Below are 27,886 nucleotides of genomic sequence, written 5' to 3'. Positions count from 1 at the left end.
ATAGGAGGTATTCAACAGAGAATTCAATCATCATCTGTATTGGGAAAGGATGTCCAAGACTACTGTGCAAAGTGGCACTAGGTGAGTTGATCCTATAGAGGATTATTATTAGACATGATGAGTCAAAGGGCTGCCTTCTATGCTGTAACCATTCTAGGATCCTGTTTAGTGAACACCTCTTTGAACCATTTCACATCAACCTTCCTGAAACGTAGATGAGGCTCTGGGAGTTGCCTGGGACCACTCCATGTCTCATACTGGCAAATTAACAGTATTTTCCAAATTCTCAGCTTCTGGTTTATTGGGCAAATTTCTTTACCAGTTTTGAATAGGAGCAACCAATTTATTGTCCAATTTTATTTACTTTTAGCACGGACAATGTACAAAGGTACAAGTTATTTTATTATGTACAACATCTCTTCTATGACCAAATCTACAAATCCACATTTGAGGCAACAAAATTTGAAGTTTGAGGAATGCTAACAGAAGTCCAAATAGCATTTGCAAATATCAGGCATTAGCAATCTAGTCTGCAAATTCCAGATAACTCCATTGTTTCTTATATAGATTTTCCTGGTTGTGCTGTCTGAATTGGAAAGGTCTGATTTATGCATTGTCATTTCATTCATGAACTACTCCTGTTATATCCAAAACTTAAAACATATGTAGATTTTGAACTATGATTCATTCAAATCAGTTTAATTGTAATCTGTTAAATCTCACAAATTCACAATGAGATGGACATGAAGACTAAAAGCTTGGATATTCCTCAGATGCATTATATTGTTTTTTCAGGAAATATTCATAATGGATGTTCAAATTCTAATGGCAATAGTAAATCTTTACTTATGCAACATGCAACAGTGATGGACTCCATTTACTGTAGAACAAAATGATATTAAAGTGAGAAAAATTGGCTCCTCAACTTATTGTTTGGAATACGTGCAAAGTACTAACACCAGGGGGCATAATAGTTTTGGAATTTTACAAAAATTTAATTTTTCATTTATGATTGGCTTTGTTGAAATCAGAAAGTAAAACAGCAAATGGTTTAAAAGTGAACAGGAAGATTCAATTTTAAAATCATAAACCAGCATAAAACTTTGTTTCTTTCACCTGAAATTACAAAAACTTGTTATTAATAGGTGTGAAAATACCACTTTAAATTAAATATGAAGTCAACTGTTTAGATGCTCAAAATATTTATTTTGCTTGGAAAATAAACCTCTAACAATTTTGTTTTAGTAAAATGACAGGAGCTGAAATTTTCTCATATCCACTGGATTAAGCCATCCAAAAAGTGAACTGCATCACATAAGCAGTGCAACAATACTGGAGAGAGAAAGTAATAACATTAATTCAGGAGGTCACTCTCTTGTAGACATCTATTCTGAACTGATTCTCAGCTTTCACGTAGCAAGTATTCTAACCTCAGAAAAGGGGTTTCTATCTCAACCAAAAAAGTAAATATACAACCAGATTTATATGCTACTTCCAACAAATGCATTCTAGCATTGTTTTCATTTTCATGATGAAAACTAGAACTATTGCCTCAACATGTAGCTAAAGGTCATCCAAAAGACTGACAAGTCACTGAATGGATTTGTAAAGTAACGTCACAGAAAAGAGAGAAGGATCTGCTTCAAAACAGACAAAAATACAACAGAAAATGCAGAATTTGTGATGACTGCAAATCTAAAGCAATTGCCCATGACTCTCACAATTGCTGACAAAGCAGATTTCACGATTCTCAGGTTTTATTTCAGAGTTCCAGCAATCAATCAAATTAAAAAAACAGAAATTGCTGGAGAAACTCAGCAGGTCTAGGAGTATCAGTGGAGAGAAAATAGATTTAACGTTCTGTGCTGAAGGGATCACTGGACTCAAAGTGCTAACTGTTTCCTCTTCACAGATACTGCAAGACCACTGAGTTTCTTCAGCAATTTCTATTTTTTGCATGTTCAAGAGCTCCAGAATCCATTGTTTTTTTTTGTTTTATTCCAGCAATCAAGCCTCTGTAATGTTTTTGGAACAAAAGTAATACCTAAATATAAAGTACTGCAGATTCTGGAAATCTGAAACAAAGTGCTGGAGAAACTCGGTAGGCTCTGCAACATCTGTAGAGATAAAGCAGAGTTAACATTTTGAGTCCAGTGAACCTTTTTCAGAACTGAGAGCAGATGAAAAATGGAGGCATTTATGCTGATGACGAGGGCAGAGGGTTGCTATGTGGTGAAGGGGTGATCTGAATAAATGAAGATAATAACCAGAGAGAGACAGAGACAGAGGGAAGCAAAGGGATTATTGATGGTAAACTGGAGAGAAGTAAATGCTGAATGGGCACTAATAAGAAATATGAACATGTTGCCCGTGCTGGGAGCAACCCATACAAAACAGGACCTGTGGGTGGTAAAATCCTCACTTTGATGTTTATGTCCCTTTCAGTAGGACTGAAGATATATCTAAATTACAAAAGTTGATATGTAGACTTCTTTTCAGTTTTTGAATTTAAGATTAACAAATACCGAAAATAACATACTGGAGAGAGAAAAGCACAGGAATATGTCCACTTATGCTTTTTTAAAACAAAACATTCAAGTCTTGAGAATGCAACATTTTACGACAAACATTAGCTGCATGTTGAAGTGCATCTTTTCCCTCAGGAAAACAAAACTCATACCTTTCTCACTAGTCCTACTCTGTTCATTGGCATATCTGATATAATGAGTTTACCAATAGTTGCTTACGGCTACCTGAGGATTAGCTATACATTCAAATTCCCAGTAGTCATACTTTGGCCAGGTGTCAATTATGGAAATAAAAGTAGAATCAGAACAAGAAGTTAGCACTGAAAATACTATTGCATTCTTACAGTAATTCTATAAATTTCAGTTTATTCAGTAGAGTAACAATTAAACAATGGACAATGCTCGCTATATCAGATCATAGTAATAATTTCTTGCATTCTCCAGAGGAATATACAATGTTTCAAAACAAAAATTTAATAAAATATATCAGAAAAGTCAATCAAGTGTTACAAAACTTCCTTTATGCCAGGATTCTAAAAGAGGTTCACTTGAAGGTGCGTGAATCAGATGTACTGAAGCCATGGCATTTGTTCATCCCTGTTAGAAAGATAAATAAATACTTCAGTTAAATGCACCTTACACTCATTACTTTTAAGACAATAAAACACAATTCAGGATGGAACAGTGGGTCGATTTCTTGGAAATGGATTTGCATTGATAAGTTAACACACTGTGATATGCCAATTTTAGTTGCAGCTTTGGGGAGCTTGCAAATGGAAGGCAGGTAAATTTACAAAAATGAATCAACACGATCATCACCACATGGCCACAGACAAGTTTCCCCACAACCAATGGAATGGGAAAGTACAGTAATACCAAAGAAAGTTTTAGAAGTAGAAGAGGCAAATTTCCTTCCCATTCTGCTTAGATGTAGGAGTTTCACATGGAAAATAAACACAATTAAACTGAGCTGGGAGAACAGCAAGTCTGTAATAAAGAATGGTTTTCTGTCCATTCATTCAGAGGAGAGGAAAAACACATGCGCCTTCTGTGACAGTCCAATTTTGGTTTAATGCTAATGTGATTTTCCCACCATCCCCATATGTCCAAGAGCAATGTTTGTCACAGGGTTTCTCTTCAAACCCGCAGTCATCACGGAATGTATGTACTGTAAGAACTGTAAGGCAGAGAGTAAAATAGGCAATAAAATGTTCATGTCACACAAAATGGGATTAGTTAACATAATAAAACTAAAATGTACTGAGGTGCATTAATACTTAGCAAAATATTGTTTTTGTCTATCCTTCAGGTCAATGCTTATTAAACTTTTTTTTTGCTACAACAAATAACTTAAAATTGTACATATCTTAAAGGCTGACAACTGCAATCCTGCACAGCCATAACATGCTGTGATTGCATAATGTGGAGAGTGGATAACAATTGGTGGCACTGATTAACTGAATTCCTGCCACTATCTTTCCCTGCTGGGAGCTGAGGAATTAACATTCATGAAAACAATTTGCATAAATATCAAATTCCAATCCCTTGAGCAGCAATAGCAAGAGCGAGAGTTGGGCAAATTCAAAAATCAGATTCTCAACGCACAGGAAAGAATTTCCAATTTTTGCCTTAAGGTTTAAACAGCGAGTTCAAAATCTCGCTAACAAGTGATGACTACCTCATTTGCATTCCAGCTTTGGGTGGAGTTTACACTTTCTCCCCACGTCTGCGTGGGTCTGCACGGGTCTGCACTGGGTGCTCCGGCATCCTCCAACAGTCCAAAAGTTAGGTGGATTGACCATGCCACATTGTCCCGTAGTGTCCAGTGATATGCAGGCTAGGTGGACAAGCCATGGCAAATGTGGTGTTACGGGGATTGGTGGGGGTGGGGTTGTATGCAATGCTCTTTGGAGGATCCGAGAGACTTGATGGGATGAATGGCCTCTTCTGCTCTAAGGATTCTATGATTATTAGATAAATTCAACTCATTTATATAAGCGATTTGGATGAGAATGTAAGTAGCATGGTTAATAAGTTTACAGATGACACCAAAATTGAAGCAGACAGTGAAGGAAAGGTTATCTGAGAGTACAACAGGATCTTGATCAACTGGGCCAGTGGGCCAAGAAATGGCAGATGGAGTTTAATTCAGATAAATATGAGGTGTTGCATTTTGGCAAGGCAAATGAGGGCAGGACTTACTCAGTTAATGATAGGACCCTGGGGAGTGTTTTTGAACAGAGAGACCAAGAGGTTCAAGTACATTGTTCCTTAAAAGTCCTGTCACAGGTAGACTGGGTGGTGAGAAAGGCATTTGGCATGCTTGCCTTCAATCAATCAAAGCACTGAGTATAGGAGTTGGGGCATCATGTTACAGCTGTACAAGACCTTGGTAAGGCCACATTTGGCGTACTACGTACAATTCTTGTTTCCCTGCTACGTGAAGGATGTTATTAAACAGGAAAGGGTGCAAAGAAGATTTACAAGGGTTTTACTGAGACTGGAGGGTTTGAATTATAAAGGACAGGCTGGATAGGCTGGGACACTTTTTCCATGAGCATAGGAGGCTGAGGGGTAACCTTATAAAGATTTATAAAATCAAGAGGGGCATAGATAAGGTGAGTAGTCAAGGGCTTTTCCTCAGGGTAGGGAAGTCCAAAACTAAACAGTATAGGTTGAAGGTGAGAGGAGAAAGATTTAAAAAAGGACCTGAGGGAAGTGGTAAAGGCAGGTACAATTACAAAATTTAAGACGACATTTGGACAGGTATACGGATAGGAAAACTTTAGGGGGATATGGGCCACATGCAGGCAAATGGGACTAGTTTAATTTAGGAAACTTGGTTGGCATGGATGAGTTGGATTGAAGGGCGTGTTTCCGTGCTGTATGACTATTTCTATGCAGCTCCCAGTTCTCCTCTCCCTCTGTTGCTTTCACCCTTGCCTAGGAATTCTGCCATAAGTAACTCACCTCCCATCCCTTCAATTCCTATACACCATCTACAAAGGCACAAATCAGGAATATAATGGAATGCAGTGCATTTACAAGGATGAGTGCAGCTCCAATAACACGAAAGAATCTCAACACCATCCAGGACAAAGCAGCTCATTTGATCGCAATAGCACCACATGCACCATTTTTAACATTCATTCCCTTCACCACTGAAGTACAGTGGCAGCAGTGTGTATCATATACAAGATGAACAGCAGGAACTCACCAAGGTTCTCTGATTGAGGACACTTGTTAGGAAATTGCTATCAGCGAGAAGGAGAAGGGAAGCAGATGCATTGGAACACCACCACCTGCAAATTCCCCTCCAAGCCACACACTTGACTTGATGGAACTATATCAATGTTCCTTCACTCTCGCTAGGTCAAAATCTTGGAACTGCAATATCAAACAATGCTGTGGATGTCCCTACACCCCAAAGACTGCAATGAATCAAGATGGCAGCTCATCACCACCTTCTCCAGGGCGACTGGGGACGTGCAATAAAATTCTCGCCTAGCCTGTGATGCCCACACCTTAAAAGTACTTTAAAAAAAAAAATTGAGTGCCAATTCCTGATGTGAAGCTCAGAACGGTTAGCTGGCAGCTGCAGCTCTCTGCTTATTCGCCCAGTCCTTCAGAAAACTCCAACTTTGCCACAAGGTCCCTGCACACTCCAATGGCACAGTACTTTTCCACTCTTTGTCTACACAAGTCAGAATCCACAATCCTTCTCACCGCATCATTATGGCGGAATTTGGACAACCATTTCAGGCCTCAAAGACATGTGTCACTGTGTAGGGATACACATCTCATACATCTACATAGGATGCATCTTACGGCTCTTAGCTTAATTTCTTAGCATTTACTCTGCGGCTTGCATTGCTTTTTAGTGAAAAGAAAGAGCTGGCACAGTTCGGACCAGTGAACAGTCAAGGAGATGCACATGTTGCCGCATGGCACCATGCTACGTCAATGTCATACCTTCAGCATAATGCCAGTAGCTTATATGGCAAACATACTGCATGTGCTTCAACCAAATGACCATGTCAAAAAGTAAATGGGGATTACTCCTTAGCAGCATCAAGAGGGACAACAGTCAGTCAGGTGGTATCGCAGCACTCAATCAAGGGGCTTGTCCTTTTCCAGTCCAGGGTATTGCCACACAGTCAGTCAGGCACTTGGTCCTACCTGAGTCAAGGGATCCATGTCCTTGCAGTCCAGGAACTGGGCCACAATCAGTCCTGCAGGTCAAGTGCAAACAGTCCAAGGATTAGGGGTAGGTCAGTCAGGGTGCTGTGGACATCAGTCTGGGGACTTCGCAGTCAGTCCTGTTCTACCAATTTATTGTATTGGGGAGGGCCATTGTCAGTCCTGGGGATTTGGGCGATAATGGTTAGGTCTCATCAGGGGACAGTCCGTAGAGTCCTCAAGAAAGTGCAAAGCTTACATCTGGCGTTGGTGTTCATTGGACTGGATCACTGCAGGAATTATTGCAACAAAAAGGGGGCAATTCAAATCAGAAGGGTGGGATTTTATATGGAGGAAATGGGAAACTAGAGAAGGGAGTTTTCACAGGTGACAATCATTGTGGCCTCAACATGGGGAGAGTGTATGGTCAACAAGGATATGGCAATTCCCAAAGCTATAGCACTTGGGATAAATTAGGAACATCATGAGGTCTATAAAGGGATGAAGTGAAACAGCAAGTGGCTGAAAAGCCACTACAGACACAGGGACAACAACTCAAGAGGAAACATGGAAGATTGGGGCATTATTTCTGAATCAGGTGGAGTCTGCAAGCCATCCGAGAGAACAGAAACATTGCCATCAATCTAAAGTTAACTGCTCAATAAGGAGACAAACAGCAGCTGCTACATGCAGACTGGGCGCAGTAGGCAACTGATTATTTTTTTCTTTTGGGGGTGAAGTATAATTCTTTGAATTTGAAGCTCCACTAGGGGCAAATACATTGATCATCACTGATTCAGTAATGCCACCCATCCACCATCAAACTGCAAAGCATTGGTAGGCCATTACTTTTGCAATTAACATTAAACATTTATAGACTCAAGCAATCATGACCATTACAGGGTTTGCACAATTGTGTCTTTGTCATGTCAGATACCAAGACTACTCAGACGCTAAATTTAAAGTCTCAGCTGGGTTTACCAGTTCTGAAACACATTTTACATCTGCTACTGGAAGGCAACACTTTGGAGCTGCTGCATTTATGCACTTTACTGTAAGTAGGAAAGACATGATCTGTAACATTCAAGGTTAGCTTTTCATGAGAAGGAGTTTGATCATAATGGGTTAATGCCAGAATTTCACTCTTCCCCATATAGCATTAGCACTTTGGATTTGGATAGCATTATAAATCTCAGAACTCCTTATCAAGGCATGATAATAGCCTCCTCAAAATCTTCAAATTGCTAAGAACTAAGACACAATACAACACAATTATCCATCAGGGCCTTAGTGGAACAGTCCATAGGTCCTATTAAGGTGTTGTTTCAATGCCTGGGCTGTCTCAACAAGGCCTTGCAGTATAGCTTAAAGGGTACACGAGCATCACTATGGCATGCCGAGATCTTCCACACTGGAACCGACAAAGGCATGTGTGCTCGATGCAGAGGAAATGAGGCTCTACAGCAACCTTTTGAAGATGAAGTTGAGGATCAGGACATTGACTGGGAGGGACATCCAAGACAGTATCATAGACCCATGCAGTGTCGAGTGAGAGATGCCAGTCAGAGCCTCATTGAATCGCACCTCCAGCAGAAATGAGCTAGGTTTGGCCTACCTTTAATTGTGCATTTATTGTTTGGTTATACAGCAAATAATCTCTGGGTCAGTCCGATGTCTGTGTGCAACTGTTTTTTTTTTGCCATAGTACTGAACTTTTCAATTATTAAATAAATGTTTTCTCATCCAAATAATTAAATATCTTGCATCTTTGGGAGATCCCACATATCCACACTTTACAGGTCCTACTCACCATTAAGGGGAAAGCAGCAGAAAGTGAGACAGGGTATTAATGTCACATGGTGTTAAAGTTTGGATACTTCTCAGGTCTCAGTCAGCATGTGGTTTGGCTACAGTCATCAACATCACAGTTCAAAGATCCCTAATAGCTGATACTACCTACAGTGAAGGAGTCTGTCGTTTGAGAGAGATGAGCAAAGCTTGGTCATTACAACTTCTTTCACCCTTCTAATGTCAGAAACAGCTGCTCATCTCTCAAATGGGTGAGGCTTCATCAGATTTGACAGTGTTAAAGGCACCAGAGCAGTCACTAAGAATTCAAGGCAACATTTAACCACAAAAGAAGTGTAAGGTTATTTAACTAGAGAAATCACCCATGTCTCAGTATGATTTTTTTTCTTCATTTCCCTCCCAATACATCTTTGTGTAGTCGTGACTTCCACAGCTGGGGTACTGGAAGCCTGCTCTGTAGATGGCCTTTTTGGCATGGAGGAATTGGCAGGTCACGAGCTGGAGCAGTTGGGTCTAGAGCACGCAAACCTGCTGAGAGTGTGCTGCATGGATGCAGGTTCATTCAGCTTGGCTTGGATACCTGCTGTCCTCACTATCACAACCGGAGAGGAGATGGGGGGCGCCAGGCACCTTTCCAGTGTCCTGAGAGGAGGCCTCCTATGCAATGTGTGTTCAGGTCTTCCCTCCCTATGGGAGAGTGCTGGCACCAACCTGTGAGAAAGGGGTACCTGGAGTGAGAATGAGATCACTCATCCCCATTTTAACCTTACCATCGACGCTGAGTGCCTATGGTTGGAGAATGGAGTATAGATCCCCACCGAGTGTCTGCAGCTGGCTGTCCATGGGGGCAGCACATCGTAACCAGCATGGTACTGGTCATTTTGATGGATTCCTCCAGCTTCCAATCCAATCCAGCGACTGCTTCTGACAAACCACTCTCCCATTCCCATGCTCATCTGTACATTTTGACAAAATTATTAAGAGTCAAGACCAGGCGATCATCCTCTGGCAGGGGCTGAGCAGGTTCCTGGTCTCAGGCAGTCCTCCAAGTGTCATTTCTCTCCCAACCAGTTACGAACATGTGATACACTCAGCAGATTGTGCTGCTGACTGTAATCTAGGTTAAGAACCCACGGTGATGAAAGTGTCTGAGAGTTGAATGTCTTCCTCTTCAAAAGGTGGAGGGAGAACGGAGGGTCTCCAGTGTTGGCCTCTTTCTGGCAGCAGTTTGCTAGTGCCTGCACTAGAGAATAGGGGGAATTAGTTATAGAAAAAGGGATAAATGCTTGTGTAGGTTAAACTATGAGAGAATAAGAAAATGAGAGAATGTGGGTGGTAATGGGAGAGCAATGCAGCACAGCACATGAAGCTTGCCTTTGGAGGTCTCTGTGTCTCCATGTGAGCAGTTGTGCTCTTCTCTGGCCATATCGAACATCTTTTCCTCATATGGGGTGAGAGGCCTTATGTACCCCTTTACACACCCTCCCTAAACCCACCCTCCCACTAACCTTCACCCCTTCAGGCTGTTTGAGGCATTTTTACCCGCAATGAGATAAAAGGAGGGTCAATGTGATGGAACTAGATGCAGGATCCATTTGTGGTGATGCAGGAGCAGGGGAGATGATAAGATGTCCCCAGTGCACAAGTAGGAAGCGCAGCGAGCAGAACGAATTGGCCAAGAGCCATTCATTGGAAATGGTGTATGTAATACTGAAAGCCTTGGTGGAAAGGTGTGTGACAGTCAGAGTTAGTGGTGACTCTGTGGGTGGGATGCAGCAGAGAGAGAAAATGGTGGCCTTTACCCTTGCGGAGCATTGGAGATCATGTACCTTCTTTCTGAGCTGCTGTGCAATTCTATTAATCCGCAGATACAGCGCTCATCAGACTGCTATCTTGGTCCAGGCTAGTTGAGTCTCGTGGCACAGCTTCTTTTGTCAGTCAGCAGGAGAAAGAATGGGCCTCCTCTCCACCATCCCTTCGAAGTCCCTGTCCACAGAGTGGTGAGCTAACTTGCCTTTTACTGAGCCACTTCCTCAGGGAAAACAGTGGAATGCCACATTACGAAGGCCAGTTCCTGGTTTGCAGCACCTGAAATGCCATGGAGCTGAAGTTTAAATCTGGTGCCAGTGATGAGAACGTTTCAAAAGTCATAATGCAATGAGTACCTCTGCCTCTCCCGCCATATGATTTCACAAGATGGGTGCAGAAAAGACCAGTTGCATAATTCACGAGATGAAGAATGGAAGATTGCCTGAGAAAAGTCAGCACGAGCCATGGTGGACAGGGCACAATGAATCTCACTCAAAAAAGTACACCTTGCCAAATAATAGGAAAATTCAGCCAAAGGAAACATCTGCACAGTTAATTCCACGCATCATCCCATTTCCACAAAAATAGCATTTCACTACTAGTGTAAAATGAAATATTAATCTCATTTTACAAAATCTTTTACAGGCTTTGAGGTTAATGAACAATTTTCAAAACATAACTCTAAAACTAGCCTGTCCACCATCTACAAGGCACAAGTCAGGAGTGTGATGGAATACTCCCCACTTGCCCGGATGAGTGCAGACCCAACACTCAAGAAACTTGACATCATCCAGGATAAAGCAGCCCGCTTGATTGGCACTACGTCCACAAATATCCACTCCCTCCGCCTCCGACGCTCAGTAGCAGCAGTGTGTACTATCTACAAGATGCACGGCAGAAATTCACCAAAAATCCTCAGACAGCACCTTCCAAACCCACGACCACTTCCATTTAGAAAGACAAGGACAGCAGATATATGGGAACACCTCCACCTCCAAGTTCCCCTCCAAGCAACTCACCATACTGACTTGGAATATATTGCCATTCCTTCACTGTTGCTGGATCAAAATCCTGGAATTCCCTCCCTAGTGGCTTTGTCGGTCAACCCACAGGAGGACTGCAGTGGTTCAAGAAGGCAGCTCACCACCTTCTCAAGGGCAACTAAGGTCGGACAATAAACGCTGGCCAACCAGCGATGCCCACATCCCACAATTGAATGGAAAAGAAAATTTAGCTTTACTCTTTTTTTAAAAAATTATACAAGAGGCAAGTAGTACAAATGAACCATTTCCATGGATTCAATACAACAGGTTGTGGATAACAATTTTTGACATCTTTTTACATAAATACTGATCACTTGTACATTTTCTGATGCTGGCTTATGATGCCATAGTAAACTTTTTTAAAAAAAAAATCTTCTTTCCACATGTCTTTCAAAACTTTCTCAATTTATTTCCTGTTACAACTGAATGGTCATTTTGAAGTGCATCAGATATGAAGTGAAAAATATTCAAAGATTCTGTGTTGAGATAGAAACCCAAATACTAACAGCCGGGAGAATGGTTTTGGTTTGTTCCTCACAAAATGATTTTATTTTTATGCTGCTACAGTTTTCCAGTTTGAAGGCATATACAAGATTCTTATGCTCTCTAAACTCTCCCTCAGTTGTTCGATTTTTCACCCATTCAGTCATTGAACAGAAGCTGTGCTTTGCAATACATAGATTGGCACTAGATGAACTGAATTTAAACTGCAGGATTCAGAAACATGATGGGTGCAGTCGGGGCAAGAGAGAGAGGGAGTGAAACAAAACATTTTTGTTTCAACTGTTCTTTAAACACATGGCAAAAAATATAATTTTATGCAAACATTCTTAATGCATCCTTGAGTTATGAACTTCAAAGTGCACAAATCTCCCTGAATATTATTATATTTGGTATCTCAACTGCATATTAATTTTCTAATATTGAGAAGCAAAATAAATGTTTCAGAGTGAGCTTCTGCAGTAAATTTAAAAGTTTAGAGAATTTGTCAAGATTTTATAACGATAGACAAAGTGTTACGGCCCTTATTTCGTTAAAACCAGGGAAAAAAATCTCACATTGATAGAAGAAAAGTCTCATTAAACCCAGATCTTTATTAAAAGTGACATACTGAGCTTCATGTTTTGATATGGTCTTTCCTGAGGCCAGAACTTCAGCCACCTGGGCTACCACAGGATCATAGTTCAAACTGGCAACTGCAACCACCTTATCCTCTCTGAAAACAGAATCACAATATTACAATTAGAAATCACAATTCCAAGTTCAATTTCTTTAATTAGATCTTTTTTCTTTTTAAATATGTTCACAGCAAAACGTACTTGATATAAAATGCCACAAACTTCAGTTCATCCTTGTTGCCTTGAATTATAACTTCTTCAAAACCTGCACTGTAACCTGCCAAAATAGAAAATGTTAAGTAAACTTAAAAATTGATTGTCTTGTTGCTGTGTTGGAGAGTAATTCTGTACTGTCCGGAAACAAACTTTACAAAATGGATTTAGAATGGTTACAGCACAGAATCATAGAATCCCTAAAATGGAGAAGCAGGCCATTTGGTCCATCAAGTCCGCACTGCTCCTCTGAACAGCAACCCACCTAGACCCATGACTAATCCACCCAACTTGCACATCCCCGGACACTATGGGCAATTTAACATGGCCAATCCACAGAACCTGCACATCTTTGGACAGAGGGAGGTAACTGGAGGAAACCCACACAGACATGGGGAGAATGTGCAAACTCCAAGGCTGAAATCAAACCCGGGTCCCTGGCACTGTGAGGCAGCAGTGCTAACCACTGAGCCACCATACCTCCCCAGAAGGCCAACAGCCTATCCTAGCTCTCCACAAGACCCACTTAGGTAGTTAAACTCCCCCAACCTTCACCCTCACCATAAAAATAAGAGGGACCCCTAACCACCTTTGTCATATCATGAACAGAATACTTCAACAAGTTATTTAAATTCAAAATAATATTCAAACTTGGAATGAGTGCAGGTAACATTTTAAAAAAAAAAATTCTTCAGGAAGTCATAAGCTTTACAGTGATCCATGTTTTTTGGTAGTTTTAATTTGATTGTGTGCATTTGGGGCTTTGGGCATCAACAAAGACAGAAATAGCAAATACAAAAATTAATGGGGCCTGTACTTGACTTATTTTTGATGCAAGAGTTTTCAAATTACAGGACAGACAAAAATGTTATTAGAAACGGCATTTGCAAACTGAACCTAAGGTAACCAGAATTTTGTACTGTAAACAATATAATCCATAGAAACTCTCTAGACCGTACAAGTTCAGTAGTCTCACTCCACTGGGTTTTTTTTTAAAAAAGGTTTGTCATCTTACATTCCCAAATACTTCAAGAGGAGTACATTTCATTGAGTCATTCACCTGCTAATACCAGAAGTGGCCTAATGTCAGGAAGATTTTTCTATTGTCCACAGGGTGCCAGAGGTTACTTGCATCCATGTACATTTTGCTAGCCATCAACCAGAACACTATATTGCTCCATTATGTACCTACAGAATGTGTTGCTTCCTCCACTTGAAGTCTTTCTTTCATTTCATTTGTGGTTGGCACTAGCCCTACCTCTTTTGGCAAAGGCTGACCAACATGTAAGGTTCATTCTGAAGCTTTATGAAGTCCACCACTATATTTGCACTGATTTGAACTGGTTGCCAACAAGTGAAAATTTTTTCTCTAATTAGGAAATGTTTGTCTGCTTTTTCACATTACCGTCCTGGGCTGGCTTATTGCATGAGGACACAGATACGGAGACAGCTATGAATAATTATTTAAATGAGTTGACCTTGCTCAATTGTACGCAGACAGTTTGCTGCATTGTTGGCAAGTTTTGGCCCTGCAGTTTAACATGAAGAAAAACTGACTTAACATGCAGGAGAAATTGACATTGTCCAAATATCTAGAGAGCAAACTGATCTTCATTTGAGTGTGAAATTTGACTTTGACACTGTGGAAAGTAGAGATGCAGCAAATACAACATTATGGATACTCATTGAATACAGAGCACAATCTGCCTTATGGAATCCAATGTATTATCTAGTTGAGAGAGCAGGCTGACTGTAATTTATGGGAATATGATAGTTGACAGAAACTGGATAGCTGGAGATTCATTAGATACAGCACATAACCCAATTATAGGCGTTCATCCCGAGTACCATCCTACTCATGATGCAAGGCTGGTGCATCCTGAAAAGCAGCCATACTTTTGGCAATTTTACTTAAGGTTCTTCTTTCTCTCTCAGTTGAAAGAAATGATATTGCAGAAATGTTTTAGCACAATATCAGATTTTAAAAAAACTTGCAGGGTTACAGCACCTTTCATAAGTTCAGAGCACTTTGAGAGATATTAAAACTTACGTGACTGCAAAAGATTCAAAACTAATCAACCAATACCACTTATTAATAGGCATTTAAAGTATATACACAAGAAAATGCAGAAGGTTAAAAAGGCTGCTACAAGAAATACCTTGGAAACTCTCCCACTAAATTACGACTTTTTAAGAGGGTGTGAGGTATTGGAGGATGGAGGAGAGGAGAAAGGTACAGTAAGAAATTGCTAACTATCTCTCAGCTGTCATAATCTAAGGTCACAAATCACATGACACCAGATTATAGTCATTTGAAAACACAAGCTTTCGGAGCCTCGCTCCTGCTTCAAGTGTTGATTAACCTCCACATCATGTCATAATCTAAGAAAGAGGGATTTCCACTTAAAATAGCACGTTTCATGGCCTTTAAACATCCCATAATACTTCTAACCAATGAATTACTTTTAAAGTACATACACTGTTAACACTGAAAGTTCAAAAAAGTTATTTAGACAGAGTTCAGAAATATGCTTCTCGAGTCACAGGTTTTACCACACACACACACACACACACACACACACACACCTCAAATCAATTATCCCTCAATTAACATGTAATCATTATCTGTTTGCATTTGGTCTCGGGTATCCCTACCAGACCTTTCCAGTTGTTAACAGATTCTCCTTTTCTCTTTTTTGAATAAAGCTATATTATGTAGAATAATAATAAAAAACAATAAAACAAAAATGCAAAATAATATCATGCAAAATGACACCATATTATAGTCCTACTTTTAATGTACACTGAAGTTCTAAAAGTCCTTTTTCCAGTATTTCTAGCAGTTTCTTAGAGCTCGCTCCTTTGTCAGAAAAGCAATCAAACAGTTCACTGCTGATGTCGACCATTACAATTTTGAAATTTCTCCATCCTCCACTATCCATTTTAAAACTGCAATATTGATCCCCAGACATTTTACATTTTCAATTTTATTGAATTTATGTTATCCTATAGTCACTTTGCACCAATGTAGTACTCAAGTGTTGCTGTTGCATTATTTTTCATTAGGAAAAAACACTGTTTACCATCCCAAAAAGAGTGCAGATTTCTGTCTCTAAGGCATGTTTTACAGCTATTTAGATGTTTTCAGCTGGAGGTTGGTTGGCTCGCCGAGCTGGTTTGTTGTTTTGCAGACGTTTCATTACCATGCTTGGTAACATCCTCAGTGCAGCCTCCGATGAAGCGTCGGTGTGTTTTCCCGCCTGGTTTTTAAACTCTGGGGTCCGTTTAGCATGAGAATTCCTGGAAGCATGGCACTCCACGAAGCATGCTATTAATAAACACGCTGAACTCGACCCCATATACATTCCAGTATGAAGGAAAACTGGAAGTGAGGCAATCCATCTCAACGGACGCCAGAGTTTAAAAACCAGGCGGGAAAACACACCAACGTTTCATCGGAGCCTGCACTGAGGATGTTACCAAGCATGGCAACGAAACGTCTGCAAAACAACAAACCAGCTCGGCGAGCCAACCAACCTCAACACCCACAACCCGAGCTAGAGATCTACTCCAAAACCTTAATGTTTTCAGCTTCTCAAGCTAAGAATTGTAAACCCTCCTGTACTTGAGAATCCATTAAAGAGTTTACATAGAAGTATTACAAAAGCAATATTTTTCATGTTTCTGGCATCTTCCATTGATGGAAATTTCAAGGCACAATGCTCTTAAATTTTTTCAATGTTTAGCTCACCAAAATAATATCTTACACCTTGTGTTTTTTCATAGTTGTACTCGACTTTAAACCCCAAAACTATTACCTGGCCTCATTTGGGTGCCCAGACATTTCAGCAGTCCAAGTAGACTTCAGAACTCTTCCATTTCAGTTTTGGAAGCTGCTGCATCTTTCTTGAGCCCCCTACTTTGACGAATAATAATGCAAAGTGACACTTGGTCCATTCTGTCTGAATTCCAATCAATTGTACTTAAAAGCCCCAGAAGCCAGACTTCCAATTTGGCTGTCTGCTTTAAGCCCATTTATGACAATGTTTTCAAACGTCCTGCTCCCACCCCACAAAAAGTTATCCACATGCATAAAGATGCCCAAAAGCTGTGTCCCCATGCTGCCAATAAAACATGGCAGGGTCTGCTTTCAACTAGAGACAGCCCAATTTTAATAAGATGGACCTCCTCAAGCTCTAGAGGCATCATTTAGGTCATAAAACGCATTTATTTAACTTCCAGAGTATCCCCACTGCATTCAGTCCCCTCCTTTGGAAGGCAAAGGAACACTCCCTTTTTTGAGCTGATCGCTCTGCAGAAGTGCAGCATTATTATCAATTGATTTGCATTTAAGATGTTTAGGCATAAAGGAAATGAAGGTGGCGTACTGCTGAAAATAAGGGATAGGATCAGTGTATTAATGAGATAGGAAGCATGCTTAGAAATTTTGCAGATGACACCAAAATTGGTGGTATAGCGGACAGTGAGTAAGGTTATCGAAGATTACAAAGGGATCTTAATTAATTGAGCCAGTGGGGTTTAATTCAGGTAAATGCATTTTGGTAAGACAAACAGGTGCAGGACCTACAGACTTAACGGTCAGGCCCTGGGGAGTGTTGTAGAACAGAGACCTTGGGGTTCAGGTACATAACTTTGAAAAGGTGTGTCACAGGTAGACACTATGGTAAAGGTGGTGTTTGGCATGCCTGCCATCATTGCTCAAAACACTGAGTATAGGAGTGGGATGTCATGTTCGGGTTGTACAGGACGTTGGTGAGGCCACTTCTGGAGTACTGTCTACAGTTCTGGTCTCCCTGCTACAGGAAGGATATTATTAAATTGGAGAGAGTGCAGAAAAGATTTTAAAAAGGATACTACCAGGACTGGAGGGTTTGAATTAAAAGGACAGGCTGGATAAGCTGGGACATTTTTCACTGAAGCGTAAGAGGTTGAGGGGTGAACTTATAAAAGATTTGTAAAATCATGACAGGCATAGAAAAGGTGAATAGCAAAGGTCTTTTCCCTAGGGTTTAGAACTAGAGGGTATAATTTTAAGTTGAGAGGAGAAAGATTTAAAAGGGACCTGAGGGGCAATCTTTTCACACAGAAGGTGGTTCATCTGTGAAATGAATTGCCAGAGGAAATGGTAGATGAGAGTACAGTTCCAACATCTAAAAGACATTTGGACAGGTACGTTGGTAAGAGAGGTTTAGAGGGAGATGGGCCAAGTGCAGACAGATGGGACTAGCTTAGTTGGGGAAATTTGGTTGGACCAGAGTCTGCTTCCATGTTGTATGACTAATCAGAAGAGAGGAACGTAGAATTTGTTTGGGGCAGAGCTAATTAACAGTTAGGGGCAATAAACATTGGTAGGAGTGTTCAGAGAGTGGATCAATTGGTGATCATCTTCCAAAATTCTCTTAATTCTGCAATGATGCCTGCAGATTGGAAAGTTGTAAATGTAAGCCTGCTGTCTAAGAAATCAGGAAGAGAGGAACTGCAGACTGTCAGCCTGACTCAGTAGCAGGGAAAATACTAGAATCTATTAGAAAGGTTGAGATAATTGGATATTTAGAATGTAATTGTCTGATTGGGCAAAGCCAAATTGGATTTGTGACAGGCAAATCATGCTTGTTGAACTCCACAGAGATTTTTGGGGTGTTCCCAAAAGAGTTAATAACGGGAGAGACACTTGATGTAGTGTATTTGGATTTTCAGCAGTCTTGGAGTAAAGTCCCACACGGGAAATTAGTTAAAAGAATGTTAATGCACATGGGATGGGGCTAGGATACCATCTTGAAATTCAGATAGGTTAACAGGCAGAAATCAGAGAATAAATAAACAAGTTATTTACTGGTTGGCAGCCTACTGCAAGAATCAGTGCTTGGGCTCTAACTGTTCACAATCCATATCAATGAGTTGGATATGGAGGAGCACTATAATGTTTCCAAGTTTGCAACTGATATAAAACTTGGTGGGAATGTAAGTTGTGAAAAGGCTGTAAAGAGGCTTCAATACAATTTAGGCAGGCTGCATAAGTGGGCAAAAAAGATAGCAGATGAAATATAATCTGGATGTGAGAGACTATCCTCTTTGAAAGGAAGAGCAAAGGCACAAAGCATTTCTTAAATGGCAAGGGATTGCAAAGTGTTGGTCTTGAAAAGGACCTAGCTGCTCACATGCCACTGAAAGCTAGCATTCAGGTACAGCAAGCAAACTGGAAGGTACACAATATGTTTGCATTTACCACAAGAGGATTTGAGTACAGGAGTAAAGAAGTCTTGTTTCAATTGTATAGAGACTGTAACTGGAATATTGGGTACAGTTCTGGTTCCCTTGTCTGAGAAAGGATACACTTTCCAGAGAGGGAATGCAGCAGAGGTTCAGCACACTAATTTTTGGGATGATGGGATTATCTTATTAAGAGAGACTGAAGAGATGGGTCAGTATTCTCTGGAGTTTAGAAGAATGAGAGGCAATCTCCCAGAAATGCACATAATTCTTAAGAGACTAGACAGAGTAGATATAAAAAGAATGAGCCCCCTAGCTGTGGGGTCTAGAATAACATGACACAGTCTCCAAAACAAAAGGCAAACTATTTAGGACTGAGGTGACGAGGATCTTCTTCACTCAGAAGGTGGTGAATCTTTGGAATTCTCTATGCCATAGGATCATGGAACCTCATACATTAAATAAGTTCCAGGCAGAGATTGATAGATCTTTAGTTAGCAATGACATCAAGAGGTAAGGGATAACAAAGAAATAGGTCATTAAGGTAGACAATTGGCATGATCCAGATTAGTGAAGCAGCTTCCAGGGGCTGAATGGCCTACTCCTGCTTCGATGTTGCAATACTCCTATGTCCCTCCCTGATTTTATATTCACTGTTCCTTCACGTTTCTAGAGATCTGACTTGTTTTTTTTAAAATAGAAATAATTTTTTAAATGGAGTTTTAATCTTGAGTCCCCTTTTTAAATATATAAAAGAGAGATGGACACCTGGATTGATATGTCCTTAATATTTTAACGTTAGTACCTTCACCACATGGCCTGGAGAAGTTCAGGGAGGTGGCTCATCACCACCTTCTCAAGGGCAATAGTGCTGGCCATACCAGTGACACCCACATCCTGTAACCAAATAAAATAAAAGGAAGTTGTTCCCTCATAGACTAAATATTAGGAATTTCTTCAGCTTGTCTGCAGAAAGAAAAGACTTGTTCTTGTGTTGGAAAACCATTTTAATCTCAATGTGTTACGACTGAGTGGAAGACGGACAGTGTTTTAAATATAAAGAGATACGAGAAGGTAGCTGATAAGCAATTTGTACTGAAACATTAGCAGACTGCAGGAAGATTATTATCTTCAAGCAACGCAGATGACCCACTAACCTGAAGAAGCTTACTAACATTAGGAATTGGAGCTAGATTAAACCCCTTGGGGCTGTTTTAATATTCAATAATATCATGGCTGATTTTCTGCCGCAAGCTCAGCTCCACGTTTCTCATTTCCCTTGGTTCCCCGAGATCAAAGATTTTTCTACCCTATGCTTAGCACGATGGCTCAGTGGTTAGGAACTGCTGCCTCACAGCCCCAGGGACCCGGTTCGATTCCAGCCTTGAGGACTGTGTGTGGAGCTTGCACATTCTCCCCACATCTGCATGGGTTTCAGTTAGGTGCTCTGGTTTTCTCTCAGTCCAATGACGTACAGGCTCGGTGGATTGACCATTCTCAAAAAGAAAATCGTCCATAGTTTAAGGATGTGTTGGCTAGGTGGATTAGCCATGATAAACATAGGGATACAGTAGGGGACTTGGTCTGGGTGGGATGCTCTTTACAGGGTCAGTGCAGATTTGATGGACCAAAAGGTCTCCTTCCACACTGTAGAGATTCTATGATCTAAAAAAGAGATCTCTTGCAATGGAATACAAGCATGCTCTTGGGTGTGCTGCACTACTGTAATTTACAATTATTTCCATACCATCATGGATATCTGTACAGAACAATGCAACTGAGCCTCTTTTGGATGGTCCACAAGAGTTACGTAACTGTTACCTGCATATCGTAGGCTCTTCCCAAAGAAGAACGTCCAGAAGAATGGTACAGTATTGATGGCAATCTTTTTCTTTTGCATGTTGAGTGCAGCAATGTAACCTAAAAAAAGACCAAATGGGTCTTAAATGGCACAATGCAGTTTAAAAGGACAATGCCATACAACTCTACCTATGTAACCACGCATATTTTAATAGTACTTTTAAAATACTAAAATGTCTAAAAGGCACTTCACAGGAGTATTACACTCCAGAAGATGACACTCAACCACAAAGGAGATATTTGCAGCAGTTAGTTCCAGCATAGCATCCAACAATCCCACAAGGCACTGGAAGCAGGACAATTTGCGTGACCATTGGATGGAGGACAATTGGGAACCCCGCACTGCTTCTGTACAAAAGGCCCAACACAATTTTAAATGCACTCAGGATTTTTAATTGGCTGGTGTCAGGATTCACACACCATCATGGTGCCAAAGGTTAGAAATCTCATCCCGAGAACTGCCGGCTAAATCAGAGGTTGACAGCCCTCCATTACTAGCAATGTTACTGGGAGCAGTGACTACACTCAATAATGCTCCAAGGCCTCCACTACGTCAAAATTAAATCCTGGCTATGTGATGAGATGACCAAGCACTTGATTAAAGAGGAACAAAAACAAAGTTGCTGGAAAAGCTCAGCCGGTCTGGCAGCATCTGTGAAGAAGAAAACAGAGTTAACGTTCCTCAGGACTGAGTTCTGACGAAGGGACACCGGACCTGAAACGTTAACTCTGCTTTCTCCTTCACAGATGCTGCCAGACCTGCTGAGCTATTCCAGCAACTTCTGTTTTTGTTCCTGATTTACAGCATCCGCAGTTCTTTTGGTTTCTGCTTGATTAAAAAGAGATAGGTTTAAGGAGTGTCTTGAAGGAAGAAAGAGATGTAAAGGGACTAAGTGGTATAATCAGCCAATTCTTGTCACTCATGTTCCGAAATTGTGCAAGTAATTCACAGTAGCACTTTTCCAAGGATTTAGCATCAATTGAAGACCACATCATCATCCCATGGAAAAATACCTCGGAAACCACAATAGCAGTATACAAAACTGAAACAAAAATGTACATCTTATATGTTATAGGGAGCAAAGGAATACCTTCCTTTCAATGAGGATAAAAGGGTTGCATATACGCAATGGGAAACATTTATTCTAATCAACAACCTCACAGATGTCTTATAGAATCCCACCACAACGGATCGATCTGTTGGGGTAGGACAATATTTGTTATTTATCTGGCGGCTATCATTAATATAACCAGCAACTAGCATTTACCCAACTCCAGAATCTGATTTTGATCTTTCTTCTTTACATACAGCATAAATGTTTCCAAATGGAGTACATGCTGATAACCAATTTCACAATGCTACTCATGATTAAGTGCATTCCTCTAACGATGCATTTAAATAGCATTTTGAGAATAGTTCACCCTACTATAACACTGTGATATCTCATTTTCTACATTGGTTACCTATGAGAACTCCTCAAATCACAGTATCAGCTTGTGTTGAATTTTGGAGAGTTTCATGGGTTGGTCTGTCTAATAGGAACTGGGTTAAGGCTGGGCAAACATATTTTGGTTTGTACTCTGAGCCTACAGTGTGATCCATCCTATTAACATCAGATATGACTCAGCTTACTTATTTATCTACAGGGTCTACAATATTTTCTCAACACAAAAATTGACCAAATAGCCTCTTTCTCTGTGGCTAGGAAATAGTAATTAAAATAATTAAAGAAAAGTCTTCATTTCACTTTGAAATTTATAAAATTATATTTCCCTTACCTTGTTTATGAGCTAATTGCCAGTGACCAATATTAACTTTCTGGTTTTTGTGCAGTGGTAGTGGAAATGAAGTAACATCTCCAGCTGCAAATACTCCATCAACATTGGTCTCCATGTACTGAAACAAAGAACTAAACATCAAAATGGAGAATAATCACTTTCTGGGTATAATCTAAATCACATCATTATATGAAATCTGCCATAATACTCCACATCAACCAGCCTTTGTTCCAATCATATTTAACTGCCTTTTTTGGAACACAATCTAGATTCTTCAGTCCCAAATACAATGGACCATCAATTCTTTTCACTTTTTTTTTTAAAGAAAGGTGTATCATTGGTAACACTGAGTGGAATAAAGGTTAGACTTCTGAATGTTTCCAGATTGAGATTCATTACCATAAATAGAAGTAATGTAATTTTAATACAAAGTCTTTCGTCTATCTCAAAGTTACAAAACTTAATCTAAGTGAAGGTGGCATTAAAAACATGAATAATCTAGATAGTTAGAAGGTGTAGCCATTGAAATGATTTAATCCACCAGGCAAGATCAAACAGAGAAGTCTTTACAGAATCATTGAGGTGTTACAGTCAGAAGAAGGCCATTTCAATCCATCAGGTCTGAGCCACACTTTGCAACAACAATTAACCTAATTCTATTCTAGAATCACTTCCCCATCCTTCCCTCAGAGCCCAAGTCTTCCTCTGCAAATAATTATTCATTTATCTTTTGAAGGCATTTATTGAATTCACCACTATCACACTCTCAGAAAATGTTTGTTACAAATTTGAACCATTCGCTGTTAAAATATTTTTCCTCATCTTGCTATTACTAATTACACAATACATCTTGAATCAGTATCCCCTAATTCTCAATCCTGTCACCAATGAGAACAGTTTCCGCCTGTCTATGCTGTTTAGACCTTCATGATTCTAAACACTTCGATCATATCTCCTCTTAACTTTTCTTCTCCAAAGGGAGCAATCTATATTGCTGAAGTTATTCAGGCTTGAACTATTCTCATGAATTTTTCTGCACGATCTCTAATGCCTACACATCTTTCTAAAGTGCAATGCCCAGGATGGGAGAAATGAATGATTTCCAGTTATTGTTGAACCAGCATTTCCAGCAACAGTGATGGATTGCAGCCAGCACGTATTACAACAAAACAGCTGCAAATACACAGATCTGCAGAATAGGGACTGCTGAACTATTGGAGTGAATGCAACTACATTTGCAAAGTAATTAAGTTAACAAAAGAATATAAAAATTAGAAAACTTGGTCTGGTCAATGACTAAGAAACTCATCAAACCTCAGTTACAACTGAAACAGCATCCTCCAGAAAACAGAATTGCATTCTAGGGTAAATTCAGAACTCCTACACTTGAAGGAAGAACTACTGTGTGTTCTGTAGCCTTATCTTACACAAATATTCCCTTTGAATGTGATCTTCGATGATGTTACTGATTTTATCCTTACTTCTCATGGCTGATATGAAACTGAGAACTTTAGCTTCCAAGGGATAAATTTTAAAAATTAGAGGACAGATATGTGGTATCAGTTTGTAAATCAACTTAACCACAGGCACAATAATCACCTTGTGTGTGCAGCTCAGAGTCATAGAGATGTACAGCACAAACAGACCCTTCGGTCCAACCTTTCCATGCCATATCCTAAGTAAATCTAGTCCCATTTGCCAGCATTTGGCCCATATCCTTCTAAACCCTTCCTATTCATATACCCATCCAGGTGCCTTTTAAATGTTGTAATTGTACCTGCGTCTACCACTTCCTCTGGCAGCTCATTCCATACATGCACCACCCTCTGCGTGGAGAAAGTAGCCCCTTAGGTCCCTTTAAAATCTTTCCCCTCTCACCAAAAACCTAATGCCCTCTAGTTTTGGACTCCCCCAACCCTGGGGAAGAGACCTTGTCCATTTACCCTATTCATACCCCTCATGATTTTATGAAGCTCTTAGCTTCCAATGTTCCAGGAAAAATAGCCCCAGCCTATTCAGCCTCTCCCTATAGTTCAAACACTCCAACTTGCTTGGCTGACCAATGGCCAGTATTCCTCTCCTATACTGAGTTTTTCCTATTTCTCCTCTTCTCTTTTAGTTTGTCGGTGCTAAGCGTTTCATATCTCTCATCCTCGGCCTAACTTGATTTCTGTCATTATCCCAGACATGAATCCCTGCTCAGCAAATCTGCTACTTTGCTCTGCACACCACATTTCCATAAGGTCCACTTTTCATCAAATCCATCATGTTAATATGTTGATTGACCTTTCAAAGCAACAATCAAATTGTCCTATTGATGGCAAAGATCTTGATTGGAATGTTCCTCAGGGATTAGTTCTACCCATTCTATTGTTTCCAATGCAGCTTCTGCCAAATCAGCATTCACCACTTTCATCTGCATTTCCCTTCACAGCATTAATTATTTTTGCAAATAGGATCCTCACATTTCATAATGCATTCTTGCATCGAAATCATAGCACAAACTGGTCTTGGCCCTTGCTGACACCTCCCTCTTCATTATTATTTCCAACACTTGCTCCAGCATCATTAAGTCTTCCATCAGCCTCTCCCTTATTTTTCTGGCCACCCAGTCCTCTGCCATCTTACTCATTCCTCAATTTCACTGTTCTCTTTTCTTCTGTCATTTTCACCTTTTATTTTCATATGCTGTTATGTTGCTGACCATCTCCTTTGCTATCATTTCTCATAGCCTTTCCTTATTTCATTACAGTCCAAGTTATCTCTGACCATTTATCTCTTTTCACTTTCATCTACAACATTCTATTATGCCCCAACCCCCACCAATGTTCATTATGTGCCTCAAAAAACCTCTTTTCCAGCTCTCACAAAACATTCCTTGATGCTCAACTGCCTCACTTTGGTCATTCCTCCCAACTTTATACCTCATTTACTCATGACTGGCAGAGGTATAAAGTTATTTGTTGGCCAATTTTAGTGAGCAGAGAGTCATGTCCGGAATGATGTCAGAAGTCTAGTTATTTTATAAATTTAGTTGCTCCCTTAGTTACATACCTGTATTCCTATCAAATCAATCACTTCCAAAATACAGTCTGCACCTCTCAAGCCCAGGAAATACAAGTTTTACATCCATAACACACAATTTGTCTCAATTCTCAGAGCTGCGTTAGTCATGTTGAGCATTACCACAATTCCTCCCTCTCAACCAAAACCATTGACTATTGTGGGATTATCCTAAGCTTTTTTCTAAAACGTTTGCCACCTCTTTGGACATTTTCCTGTGTTACATCTTCTTTCACACGAAATCATTCGAGGAGCCGGAGTTTCTTTACAAAAAAATGAACCAGCTACACAGTTGCCTCCACAGTTTCTTCACCTCTATCCCAATCCATCCACAGCCCCTCACCTTTCGTATGACCTCTTGTCCTTAACTCTATGCCCACACCTTCTGGAATGCTTTTTTTCTCATGTCTCCAAAATTTTGTAACCCTCGTTCCCTTTCCCTCTCAATTCCAGCTCATTCATTTTCTTTCAAGTTTAAGTAGTTCCCTTGCTTCACCCATCATCGTTCTGCCCTTCAAAAATATTGCCATGATCCCTTTTTATAAAATACAATCGTGACTAGTGTGATGGTCTTCCCTTATCTAATTGCTCTCCCCTTTCTAAGGTCTGTGAAAGTCCTGCAACACTAATGCCTAATGCCAAATGCCAAAATGTCTCAAGCCCTAGCTGTCCAGCTTTATTTCATTACATAAGCACAAAAAATCCTTTTATCAAAAAATCTAATGACATACTTTGTAACTGGAATCATGTTTCTTAACTCTCGTGTTCCTGGATATTTTGGCAGCAGCAAATCGTTGCTCACAAGAACATATGAAATAGGAGCAGCTACAGGTCCTAGAGTCCATTCAATCTCATTATGACTGATCTTCTGCCTCACCTCCACTTTCTGGCCCACTGCATGTCACCCTTAATTCCCTGAGAGATCAAAGAACTGTCTAGTCATGCTATCTTCCTAATACGTTGCTGGAGCAATCATCATAAGCTATGGGGCAACTCGTGCGTTGATTATTCCCAACTCGATCATAGTTTTTCTCCTACCCTACCTTGACTTCTCTATAGTCTCCAATGAGCTATTCCTTGCCCCATTCAATTTTTGATTTATATACCAGTCTCTTAGTGATAGCATCTTCAGCCATAAAGTTAGATCAAACACGTCACCCACTCTAAACGATGCTACAGTTGTGTCCAGGACAGAGATTGACGGATGTTGTAGGAGTCTTAGAGTCATACAGCATGAAAACAGACCCTTCAGTCCAACCAGTCCACTCCGACCATGTTCCCAAACTAAACTAGTCCCACTGCCTGCACTTGGCCCTTGTCCCTCCAAACCTTTCCCATTCACAAACTTAATCATATGTTTTTTAAATGTTGTAACTGTACCTGCATCCACCACTTTCTTTGGCAGTTCATTCCACATACGAACCACTGTGTAAAAACATTGCCCCTCATGTCCTTTTTATATCTTTCTTCTCCCACCTTAAAAATACGTCACCTAATTTTGAACACCCCAACCCTTGGGAAAAGACCATTGTCATTCACCTTATTTATGCCTATCATGATTTTATAAACCTCTAAAGGTTTCAACCTCCTAAGCTCCAATGAAAAAAACTCCCAGCCTACCTAGTCAACCCCCGATTCCCAGAAATATACCGGTAAATCTTTTCTGAACCCTCTCCAGTTCAATAATTCCTTCCTATAACAGGGTGACCAGGACTGCACACAATACTCCTCACCAACATCCTGTACAACCTCAACATGATGTCCCAACTCCTATACTCAAAGGTCCGAGCAATGAAGGCAAACGTGCTGAACGCCTTCTTAATCACTCTGTGATGTGAATAGCAAAGAATTATGTACCTGACCCCCACCATCTCTGTTCTACAACACTACCCAGGGCTCTGCCATTAATTCTGTAAGACCCAACCTTGTTTGTATTACCAAAATGCAATACCTCACATTGCATTTTGGTAATACAAAAATGGCAAGGAGCCCCGCAATTTCCTTGCTAACTTCCCACAATGTCTTGGGAGACACTTGATCAGGTCTTGGAGATTCATTTACTTTTATTGAAATAATTGCACAGAGGCCAGTATCCAGTCATGAAGTCACCCTTTATTTACTTGTGCACAGTACACTGGCTGTGGCCAGCCAGCTCAGAGATTCTAAACCTCCTGTTTCTATTTCTTTTCCCCCCCATATGGAGCATCTTCAGCCTACCCATGGTGCTTTCAGCCTACCCATGGTGCTTTCAGCC

The 27,886-nt window shown here is 40.3% G+C and overlaps 1 protein-coding gene across 2 annotated transcripts in view; it reads right to left on the bottom strand.

Annotated features, from left to right (window-relative positions):
* Nucleotides 1-1,870: 1,870 nt before the first annotated feature.
* aifm4 (apoptosis inducing factor mitochondria associated 4) overlaps nucleotides 1,871-27,886 on the bottom strand; it is a 71,687-nt gene continuing 45,671 nt past the window's right edge. For both annotated transcript variants that reach the window (XM_048612638.1, XM_048612639.1), the window contains exons 15-19: nucleotides 22,570-22,687; nucleotides 20,752-20,850; nucleotides 12,688-12,763; nucleotides 12,480-12,584; nucleotides 1,871-3,125 (exon numbers count right to left, since the gene is read on the bottom strand). In XM_048612638.1, the coding sequence (XP_048468595.1) occupies nucleotides 3,092-3,125; nucleotides 12,480-12,584; nucleotides 12,688-12,763; nucleotides 20,752-20,850; nucleotides 22,570-22,687 (432 nt within the window). In that variant the 3' untranslated portion in view covers nucleotides 1,871-3,091. The remainder of the gene's footprint in view (nucleotides 3,126-12,479; nucleotides 12,585-12,687; nucleotides 12,764-20,751; nucleotides 20,851-22,569; nucleotides 22,688-27,886) is intronic.

Source organism: Rhincodon typus, chromosome 26 (genome assembly GCF_021869965.1).
Source record: "Rhincodon typus isolate 14 chromosome 26, sRhiTyp1.1, whole genome shotgun sequence".
NCBI lineage: Eukaryota > Metazoa > Chordata > Chondrichthyes > Orectolobiformes > Rhincodontidae > Rhincodon > Rhincodon typus.
This window is presented reverse-complemented; position numbering and strand designations above follow the sequence as displayed.